This window comes from Schistocerca americana, chromosome 4 (assembly GCF_021461395.2).
Source record: "Schistocerca americana isolate TAMUIC-IGC-003095 chromosome 4, iqSchAmer2.1, whole genome shotgun sequence".
NCBI classification, from domain to species: domain Eukaryota; kingdom Metazoa; phylum Arthropoda; class Insecta; order Orthoptera; family Acrididae; genus Schistocerca; species Schistocerca americana.
In genome coordinates this window covers 757,593,000-757,605,063 of record NC_060122.1, presented here as the reverse complement: position 1 = coordinate 757,605,063, position 12,064 = coordinate 757,593,000, and the positions used below count along the sequence as shown (strand labels likewise).

Genomic DNA, 12,064 nt, shown 5'->3' with positions numbered 1-12,064 from the left:
CCCCGGTACCAAATGTAGAGACTCTTCGTGCTCGTATTGTGGACGGCTGTGATGCAATACGCCATTCTCCAGGGCTGCACCAGCGCATCCATGCGATGGAGGGTGGATGCATGTATCCTCGCTAACGGAGGACATTTTGAACATTTCCTGTAACAAAGTGTTTGAAGTCATGCTGGTACGTTCTGTTGCTGTGTGTTTCCATTCCATGATTAATGTGATTTGAAGAGAAGTAATAAAATGAGCTCTAACATGGAAAGTAAGCGTTTCTGGGCACATGTCCACGTAACATATTTTCTTTCTTTGTGTGTGAGGAATGTTTCCTGAAAGTTTGGCCGTACCATTTTGTAACACCCCGTATATATTACTTACTGTCATTTCTTGTTAACAATATTAGCTTATTCCCAAGAATAAGCAGCTATCACTCAGTTAACAATCGGCAGAAATCAAACCTGCATTTGGATTGGACTTCCCTAACTCTTGTGCAGAAAGGTGTGCAGTAGACTGCTGCATCCATTTTCAATAAGCTACCATTCGAATTCAAAAATCTTAGCAGTAATCCGTGCGCTTTCAAATCTAAACTGAAGAGATACCTAATGAATCACTCCTTCTATTCTGTCAAGAAGTTCCTTGAAAAAGTAAGCTGATTCTTGTTGTATTGTTGATTGCGTTTACTTAAATTTATGGATTGACTCTTTTCGGGTTCATGAACATTTATTTTTATCTGTTATTACTTTGATGTTGTAATTTTGTGTACTGACATGTTCCATGAGCTTGGAGATTTGCTCCTCAATTTGGTCCTACGGAACTTGACATGTAAATAAATAAATAAATAAAATCTAGTTACAGTGAAACTTTGGCATGTCCTTATGTGCGTGCAGGTGAAGCTTTTTGTGGGTGTAAAAACCACTTACCATCCATAGGGATTGGGGTGAAGAGGGGATGTCTAGGAAGCTTGGCTCAGGAACATCTGGAGCAGTTCCAGTCAAATTTTGCATGTATGTGGCTCATATTGTTTGTTAGTATACTTCTACTATCCCAGTGTGTGCGGGGGTGGGGGTGGGAAGTCATGACATGTGAGGAGTTTCAGTAACAAGCAGTATTAATATCAAATCCCTAGTTTTTGGGATCACTAGACTTCTTGGTGACAGTGGCTATGACAGTGACAATAACATTAACATTTCACCCAGAGACTTGGGGACAGGGAAGGGGGGGGGGGGGGGGGGGGTGCAGATTTAATGACAAATCAACATAGCTCTGTAATGTCTCAAGGAATTTCTACCAAAATTGGCATATATATCACTTGCTATATGGAAAAATTCAATGTGGTAGTGAGACATCCCTAGCACTAAGAATTTGTGGTGAAAACAGTTGACATAAAAATGTAAATTAATAATGCCTGGAGCAATTTGAACCAGATTTGGTATGTACAGGGGTCATTATTTGTATAAAAATTACTGCAAGAGTGAGATACCCTTACTATCCCTAGGGTTGGGGGTAATTGTGTTAATTAGCATTGCAGACAGCCAAAAATTTTGCCTGCATGTTTTGTGGCCAAAGATCATGCTACTTGGTTCAATACCACAACTACATTTTTCTGTTGAATCACATATGGAATATCAGACCAGCTGTGTGGCTGGATTGAAGAGCTTTTAGCAAACAGAACACAGCATGTTGTTATCAATGGAGAGACATCTACAGACGTTGAAGTAACTTCTGGCGTGCCACAGGGGAGTGTTATGGGACCATTGCTTTTCACAATATATATAAATGACCTAGTAGTTAGTGTCGGAAGTTCTATGCGGCTTTTCGCGGATGATGCTGTAGTATACAGAGAATTTGCAGCATTAGAAAATTGCAGCGAAATGCAGGAAGATCTGCAGCGGATAGGCACTTGGTGCAGGGAGTGGCAACTGACCCTTAACATAGACAAATGTAATGTATTGCGAATACATAGAAAGAAGGATCTTTTATTGTGTGATTATATGATAGCGGAACAAACACTGGTAGCAGTTACTTTTGTAAAATATCTGGGAGTATGCGTGCAGAACGATTTGAAGTGGAATGATCATATAAGATTAATTGTTGGTAAGGCGGGTACCAGGTTGAGATTCATTGGGAGAGTCCTTAGAAAATGTAGTCCATCAACAAAGGAGGTGGCTTACAAAACACTCGTTCGACCTATACTTGAGTATTGCTCATCAGTGTGGGATCCATACCAGATCGGGTTGACGGAGGAGATAGAGAAGATCCAAAGAAGAGTGGCGCGTTTCGTCACAGGGTTATTTGGTAACCGTGATAGCGTTACGGAGATGTTTAGCAAACTCGAGTGGCAGACTCTACAAGAGAGGCGCTCTGCATCGCGGTGTAGCTTGCTCGCCAGGTTTTGAGAGGGTGCGTTTCTGGATGAGGTATCGAATATATTGCTTCCCCCTACTTATACCTCCCGAGGAGGCCACGAATGTAAAATTAGAGAGATTCGAGGATGCACGGAGGCTTTTAGACAGTCGTTCTTCCCGCGAACCATACGCGACCGGAACAGAAAAGGGAGGTAATGACAGTGGCACGTAAAGTGCCCTCCGCCACACACCGTTGGGTGGCTTGCGGAGTATAAATGTAGATGTAGATGTAGATGGTGCAAAACAGCAGAGGATAAGACGGTTGCCAGTGTCAATTCTTTTTCTCAAAGTGACAAGCAATTACTGGCAGAATTAAGTTTCCTTAGAATTCAGCTGCAACTGCAAGAAAAAATTAGCTAAAGATACGGATGAAATGTCTTGTATAAATGTATGTGAAATGTGTTAAATGTATGTGACATACACGTTACATGGGTGAAGTCACTTGGAAAAATTGATACGCAAAAAATCATTGTATTTCATTTATTTTGTATAGGTAAATGTGTCTGCTTTGTATACGTGTACCTACTTAGAAAGAAAAAGATGCTCTGCAATGCATGCCAGGTTAGTTTTTGTGAGAAACAGTAGTAGAACCATCACTGATCCTCGAGGCACCAGCCACTTAAACATGCCCCAATTTGACAGCAACTCAAAGTTGTTCTTATTATTTTGGAGGATGACGTTTTGCTTTATGTTTTTAAAATATGAGTTGAAACACTAATGAGCTGCTTCTCTTATTCCTTAATGGTTGAGATTCTGCGGTAATATTTTACGATCAACACAACCAAATACTTGAATCAAAGAAGATGTTAATGTTCACAACTTTTTGATTAATCTATCCAGACTGTCACAAAGGAACGGGAATTGGGCATTTTCAAATCTTAAACCACATCTAAAACAAACTGTACATTCAACAGAAAATTATGTGAACTGAAATGACAATTAAATTTTTGCAAACACCAGTGGCATAGAAATAGGTCTAAAATAGTCTATGTTATTGCTTTCTCCATTTTTACGAAGCAGTTTCAGTACTTAGTACTTTAAACATTTCCTAAAGGAAAATAAACATTTCCTAAAGGAAAAATTACTGGACTAACATGTGCAGGGGCTGTGCTGTTGTATCGTGCTAGATATTCAGTCACGTCCATGAGACTCCTTAGTCTTCACTGATATAATTATTGACTCAGTCTCCCCCTTGTAAGTACCACAGAGATGTACATCAGATAGCAGTCTCGGAAAGCCATTTTCAAGAGAGATTTATGATACCTGTAGAAACTAAGTTTTTATGTAGTTCAACTGCTTTATCCGTCAAGTGATTGTTAAATACTGTACATATTTCATAGATATTTTTACAGGAGCTCTTTGCAGAGTGGGGGAGCTAGTCTGTATTGTAGTACAGAAAGCTTCTGAAATGTCACATTGTTCGTGTGGTGCTGTGATATACCAGTAATGGCAGAGTCAACATCTACGAGCAGTTCACTAACTTTATCTTCAGTACCCCTTACATTTTGCTGGAAGGTGCCACACCACACACTGCACACACTAAATATCAGATTTGCCAATCTCCCCTTCCCATACTTATTGAAATGAAGGCCGTGCCCAGTGAAACTTGATCTCTTAATAGACTCAACTGGCACCAATACAATGTGAACCATACCCTTCTTCATCAGTGCATTCCCAACCCCCATACATCTTACAGCTGTAATAAGATGAGTTGAATCATGACCCCGAGACAGCTGCATTTTGAATAGCTATCTTTTACAGGCCACAACTTACTTCATACTTCTGTCCCTATCCAGTCTGTTACCACCTCCACCCACAGTCGCTATCTGATCCTCATTTGTAAATCTTATATATAACTCCCTTATGTTGTCCATCACCTGAGCCAACCTTGCACTATGCTTTGCTTCACAATCCTGATGACCTGGTACTCGGCCCCCAACACTTATTGCAACAGTTATCCTTCACCTCTGCCATGTAGATCAGTAGGGGAGTTTGAGGCAGAGGTCAAGTTCTGTACCATTGTGCCTCAATAAGTTTAAAGGCAGATGTAAGTATAGCAGATTCTTGTCACCTAATCTACTTGTGTTTCAGTGTGATTGCCACCTAGTGTTCTGAGCTTGTGGCTAGTCTCACATGGTGCTAGCAGAGTAACATTGGCATGACACTGATATCCAGTTTGGGATTACTGTTTATCTAGGACCAAGCTACAAGACAGACAAGTTGTTACATCCCAAGTAAATAAACTGTGATTAGTAGTTGTCATTCATGGTATTACTGTCAGTTTACTTTGCTCATGTTTACCTTTTATCCAGAGTATGTAATATTAAAACTTATCCACCCTCAGTTGTTTTATAAATATCATTGTGTTTTATTTTATTCTGTATGACACCATCTTTGTGTTCTAAAAGCATTTCTTCTTATTGATGAACAGCCATGTTTTCTGTGTTTTATGTTGCTGTTATATCTATCTGTGTGGTTAATACCAGGAGTCTGAACATCAGCTATCAAGACATTCCTCAGAACTGAAGTCCTACAAAGTCCTTGGAATTATTGATAGAGTGATGTTGGCTCTAAATAGACAAGAAAACAAGTGCTATGTTATTAAGGTGAGTGAAATAATTTTAATGTCCAAAGATTTTATACACCACAGAAACAGTTTTCTTTCTTAAGGTACTTCTTCACTATCAGAAACTTCATTTACATTTTTAGGGAAAAATAAAAGCACAGTTTGGGAAGAAATCTGCAAATGATTTCTTCTATAAATTTTGGTTGGTGAATAGTAATAATAATAATAATAATAATAATAATAGTGATGATACCCTTATCTATGTAACAGATAACTTGAAAAGTTTCTTTCATGTTCTGAACTAGTATCACAAATCATTCAGGTGAATTCACAATGTTTCTTCCATGATGTCAGCAGTTCGAGCAGTTCCAAACATTACTATATATTCCATGTGGCCGTGATTCTGAGGTACCATTTATGATAGAGATGACTCAGTTTCAAATGGCACATTTTAATAATTTTTATGCTCAACTCCCTGTACTTCACACATTTCTGAGCTGTTTCATTATTGATATTTGCATCAAATAAAACTGTCATGTTTATAACTTGTTTGTTAGCACTGCACATTATTATTTACTCAAATATATGGTAGCTCGTAATACAAGTCGAAATACCAATTTATCACAAACCAGCCAATGATAAGCCCTGGCAGAAACAGATTCCTTTGTGTAGATCAATAAACTCTTTCAACATGGAGGCGGACACAGTCTTTTACTGTTTACCCAGAACAGGGTGTAGTGAATTGAGCAAATTCTTTTATCCATGGATCGTCACAAGAGACATTAGTCATGAGACCTACTGAGAGTGGTGCTTATGGTGATCTCTGAGGTTTTGCCAAATGACTTTCTTGATGAGGAGTTAAAGCCAGTTCCTCCACGTAGCCCATACTGTTGTGACTTGGCAAGACAGCCAAGCCACTACGAGGTGAAGCCGAAAGGCACGCGTTAAAGCTCACGCAGGATGGCGTGAGGTCTGGTACAGGTCAGGGATATGAGACTAGCAAAAATAGTACGTATCTGTTGGAATACTTAACTTTAATCCATAATTGGTGAACATCGGTCTGACGGTACATGCATCACAAGATAAATAGCAAATGATAATGGCGCCTTGCTAGGTCGTAGAAAATGATGTAGCTGAAGGCTCTGCTAACTATCGTCTCGGCAAATGAGAGCGTAATTTGTCAGTGAACCATCGCTAGCAAAGTCGGCTGTCCAACTGGGGCGAGTGTTAGGAAGTCTCTCTAGACCTGCCGTGTGGCGGCGCTCGGTCTGCAATCACTGATAGTGGCGACACGCGGGTCCGTCATATACTACCAGACCGCGGCCGATTTAAAGGCTACCACCTAGCAAGTGTGGTGTCTGGCGGTGACACCACACATACACCAAAGATATTAAAATTTCAGTGTAAGAAGCATTAATAATTCCATTTCAGTCAGTATATATCTCGTGGTTATACAAGGTTCATAATATTTTAAAACTATTATCACTGTACCATTTGTTGCAGGAACCTAATTCTTCAAGCTGCCAGTGAAGAGATGAACATACCGGTTGTGTCTAATTATTTAGGGACCTGAAAATGTAGCATCTATTTTTGGCAAAATTCCTTTATTATCATCATCATTATTATTGTTATTATTATTATTATTATTATTATTATTTATTTTTCACCATATACATATTTAAAATTTGTGTCATGCTGTGTGCCTGAAGATGAAGTCTTAGTGCTTTGAAATCGACTGTTAAAAAGAAAATCATAGTTGGAGAACTTTTTAACTTGAATGCTTGCTTTTGCAAATATTTCAACAGTTCTTTCTCCAGAATGAAATTTGTTTTCTTCCATATGTTGTATTGAAGCTTTCACAAATGACTGTTTCTGATGAGAAACATCAGGATTTTCCTGCCAGTGAAATGGGTGCATCTCTAATTTAAGGCATTTCTCAACATTATTTTTCTTTACCCACCCAATTCAATATTTACAAACTATAGAATATTAATTTTGAACTTTTGTTGGCATTCATAACAATGTGACCCATACTTGACAATGGTGCAGGCAGAACTGACAAGTCACTCAGTGTAGAAGCAGAACTAAAAGTAACTCTGTAACTGAGAAAATATCAATATTTGACAAAATAATTTAATTGGATAGATAAAAAATCTACTCACCAAGTGGTGGTAGAACACACACACACATAAAAGAGGGTTGTAATGAGGCAAGCTTTCAGAGCCAATGGCTCCTTCTTCAGGCTGAAGGGTTGAAGGGGAAGGAAGAGTAGTGAAGGAACGGGACTGGAGAAGTCTAGGAAATGTGGTAGATTTTGGGAAAGTCACCCAGAACTGCAGGTCAGAGGAAACTGATTGTTGGGGACTGCATCAGCCAAGATTTGAAAACCTGAGTGCTTAAAGGTGGAATGCAGGGTAATATGCAAGACAGAGATTACTGCTTAAACCCCATGCATGAGTTAATAAGAGTGAAAAGCTAAGTACATTGTATGTAACCGAGGTAGGAGGGGCACATTGAAAAATAGACATGAAAGACAATGAAAGACATAGGAAACTAAAACGGAATGAAGAAAAGAGTAGTTACTGTGAAGAAACCTCATACTTCCTTGTGCGTATTCATCCCACCAGCCTAGTTCACAAGCAGATTTCCTGCCATCACATCCAATCCTGGTACTGCTGATCCCTCCAAAAAACAACTTCGGAGCACACAACTGGTGACTCAGTATTATCCTGGTCTGGAATGTATTAATAACCTACTTTGATAGGGCCATGACTTTGTGAAATCGTGCACTGAAATGAGAGATCCATTCTGTCTGAAATCTTGCCCACCACACCTAGAATAGCTTTTCGTTGCCCTCCCAATCTCCTCAATATTCTTGTCAGACACTATGCTCCTTCTGCACCCATCTTCCTTCCCTATGGCTCCTTGCCCTGTGACCATCCCCCTTGCAAGACTTACCCTATGCATCCTTCTACAACCAGCTATAGCAGCCCTGCAACTGACAAAATATACACTATGAAAGGGAGAGCCATGTGTGAAACAACACGTCATATACCAGCTGTTACGTTAACACTATTTGGCCTTTTACAGTGTCATGACTATCACCAAATTATCAATTAGGATGAATGGGCATGGGCAGAGGGTGTTTACTGGCTTTACGCAATATCCTGTTGCAGAGAATGCTCAACAACAGAGGCAGAGGGTGTATACTGGCAATACGCAATATCCTGTTGCAGAGAATGCTCAACAACATTACTATCATGACCTTGGTGCCTGTTTCACCACACGTACCATCTGGATTCTTCCCCCAGACACCAGTTTCTCAGAACTCCACAGGTTGGAACTAGCGCCACAACATGTCCTTGATTCTCACCACCAACCTATCCTTAATTTACATTAATTTCTTCTGTCTTGGCATTTCTTCACAGTAAGTACTCTTTTCCTCTCTTTGTTTCAGTTTTATGTGTCTTTCATTGTCTTACTTGTCTATTTTTCACTGCCCCCTCCCACCTCTGTTACGTACAATGTGCTTAGAAATGGCTCACGCTGTATAGCACATTCTGTTACTTTGAAAAAATAAATTGTTTTTAGGGATGCTAAAGATAAATAAATAAGGGTTTTAAGAGCAAATAAAGACACATTTAATCAAAATGCAACATAAGTACCCTTAAAATGTCTCTCACGCCTGTCCTCATCCAATATCAAGATGAGAGAAGGTAATTACATAAGTTATTCGACTATTTCACAGCTATTAATATTGTCACAGAAGAACAGCAGGGTCACCATGGTACAGTGGTTATGATACTAGACTGTTGCATAGAGGGTCATGAGTTCAAAACTGTGAAATTTTAATTTCTATATTTGGTTCGAGTACATTCTAGAAGTATCCACAAATGTCAAGAATCATTGTACTGGAATGTTCTGTAACTGTATATATACCGTATGTGTTCTGGCCAGAGGCAGTTCGCTCCATGCTCTTGTATGTGCAAGTGCTGAATAAACCTTCGTTAAGTGAAGTGGGTGTTCGTCATTCATGTAATTACACCTTCTTCTATGTGACATTATTCTGGTGGAGGCGCTGGGTATTGGAACTTGTGATTGCGCACACTATTGACAACACAGTGGCTCCCATCAGGCCACAACAGAGCTGCCATTTACGTGGCGAGAAACCAGAGTTCGAGCCATATTCAACAGATCGCAATCTATCAGAGACTGAAGAAGAGGAGGACGTTACGATGACAGCAACTGTGTGCCATCACATGAGACATCCTTCCAGGTTCTCTGGTGACAATGGCAAAGATCCAGACAAGTGGCTGCAGGTATATGAGCATAAAGCCAAATTTAACAAATGGGATGACACTATGTGTTTGGCTAATGTGTTTTTCTACTTGGAGGGCACTGCCAAGAATGGTATGAGAACAATGAGGAGACATTAACAAGCTGGGAAGTGTTCCAGGCAGAACTGGGCAAGTATTTCAGTGACACACAACAACAGAAGTGCAAGGCTGAAAATAAATTGAAGTGCAGGGCACAGTGTCCAGGAGAAACTACAGCATCCTACATTCAAGACGTCTTGGAGCTGTGTAAAGTAGTGGATCCTAGAATGAAGGCGGAAGAGAAGGTTGCACATCTCATGAAGTGTGTTGCTGAGGACATGTATCAAGCCCTACTCACGAAGGAGGTTTCGACAAGCAGACGACTTCATAAAATGGTGCCAGTACATCGAGACAATGCATTAAAAAAGAATTACAAGAAGTTTGAACAGCTTCCAAACATTGTATCGATGTCTGTGATGTAGGAAGAAACTGATTCACAAGTGTTCTTCGCCAGATAGTGAGAGAGGAAGGTCAGAAGGCACTTGGATTGCACGGTGAGCGAAAAACTGAGACACTTCAAGAGGTCATAAGGGAGGAAGTGGAACAGACATTGAACCCAATCTCTCATCCTTCATTTCCCTTTACAACGGTGAAAATGTCAGGACCCAGGTGAAGTTACGCTCCTACAATGCCGCATGAGGAACCTGTTTAGGCACCAAGGATGACTGAAGTCTAGAGGACTCAGGATAACCAACCTATAAGTTTCCACTGTGGTCGACCGGGACATGTGGTGCACTGTTGTCAAGAAAGGTGGCAGATATTTGATGGTGCCTGTGCCAGAAGACAGCAGACTGATCTTAGCCGACACCAACTCCGGGCCGACGAAGATGAACAAGAAGGTAGGGTGCAGGATGATGTAGGTCACCATCGCCACAAGCTAGCCACTAGAGAGGACGCTCCCCAACATGCTGATCAAGGTCTTCATCGCCATTTAGAAGCTCCAGCCAATCAACTAGCTGCACAACCTGAAAACTAAAGGGTGCGACCTTCCTTGGAGGTGAGGCCATCAAAGAGAAAAATCCTCTTCCGTCGATCACTACAAAAATGATAGGAAACTACACTGATATCTGCACGGATGGCCGACCAGCCCAAGCGCTTGTGGACTCTGGAGCATCATAATCATTCATTTTGGAGAAGTACCATCATCAGTTGCAGGAAACTGTATTTATTGACAACAAATCAGCTGAAGGTGGCTAATGGGAAATATGTAAAACCTAAAGGAAGATGTGTGATTTGTGTGGGCATGAGTGGCCATACACAGCCCTTTGAATTCATTGTCTTACAAGAGTGTAGTCTAGATGTCATTCTCGGATGGGACGTTTTGAAAGCTTCTGAGGCAATTATTGTGGTTGCTCAAAAATTATGCTAGACGAGATGAGATACTGTGGACAGGAAGATGCGCATCCGAGTGTGTGGAGACTATGTGTGCTGGATGAAGTGGTCATTCCTGCAGTCAGCACTAGAAAGGTAACTGTCATGTGTCATGCCATGCATCAACCCATGGATCTTGTAGTGGAATGTAAGAGAGGCATACCACTGAAGAATAACTTGGTCTTTACAGCCTCTGTCATCTCATTTAAGAACAGTTTTGGTGAATTGTGGATAATTAACTGTCGCCAAGAACTGCAGATTCTTCCAAGACACATGTGCATAGCAAATGCTGAGCTGTTAATTGCCGATCAGCTGAGCATCACAGAAACCTCCGACGCCGAGTCTGTGGGCAAAATTAGCGCTACCACTATGAGACAAGATGATCTAGCTCGATAGCCACCAGATCTCACTAAGGAGCAACAGAAGATTCTACTTGCCATTCTTCAAGAGTTCTCTGAATGCTTCAATCTGCAGGTGAAGAGCAAATTAGACAAATCGACGGTGACCATCAACCAATAAGCCAGAGACTGTCCCGCGTGTCAGCAATGGAACGTTGAATAATTCGCGACGAGGTAGTGAAAATGATGAAGAATGAATCATCCAGCCTTCGCAGAGCCCATGGTAGTCACCAGTTGTTCTCATCAGTTAGAAGAATGGCAGTTGGTGCTTTTGTGTTGATTACAGGAAGCTTGATAAGATAACTCAAAAGGATGTTTACCCTCTTCCACGAACTGATGATACCCCAGATTGTCTGAAGTGGGCCAAATTTTTCTCAACCAGGGACATGTACTCGAGATACTGGCAAATCGAAGTAGATGAGGCTGATCGTGAGAAAACTACATTCATCAGCCCTGATGGTTTGTATGAGTTTAAGGTGGTGCCGTTTGGTTTGTGTAATGCACCAGCAACTTTTGAACGGATGATGGATAATCTTCTACGTCATCTGAAGTGGACAGTGTGTCTTTGTTCCTTAGATGACATTGTAGTGTTCTCAGAGACATTTGATGAACATATAAAAAGACTGAGGGCCGTTCTTAAGTGTCTCCAACAAGCCAGACTGAAACTTAATCCAAGAAAGTATCTCTTTGGAGCAAAAGAAATCAAAATACTTGGACACTTTTTGTCAAACTAAGGTGTGCGGCCATACCCAGAAAAGGTGAGATCTATAATGGAGTTTCCTATTCCTAAAACTATTAGAGATGTGAGAAGCTTCCTTGGATTATGTTCTTATTACTGTCGTTTTATCAAAGCTAGGCCACTCCAAGAGTTGTTAAAAGCCGATGGTGCTCAACAAGATTCTTTCGATGTGTTGTGAAAAGCCCTGACAACTGGCCCTGTACTTGGTCTGTATGACG

The 12,064-nt window shown here is 40.7% G+C and overlaps 1 protein-coding gene across 1 annotated transcript in view; it reads left to right on the top strand.

Annotated features, from left to right (window-relative positions):
• LOC124612789 (ribosomal protein S6 kinase delta-1) overlaps positions 1-12,064 on the top strand; it is a 186,600-nt gene that overhangs the window by 103,749 nt on the left and 70,787 nt on the right. The window contains exon 8 of the mRNA XM_047141187.1: positions 4,883-5,002. Within this exon, the coding sequence (XP_046997143.1) occupies positions 4,883-5,002 (120 nt within the window). The remainder of the gene's footprint in view (positions 1-4,882; positions 5,003-12,064) is intronic.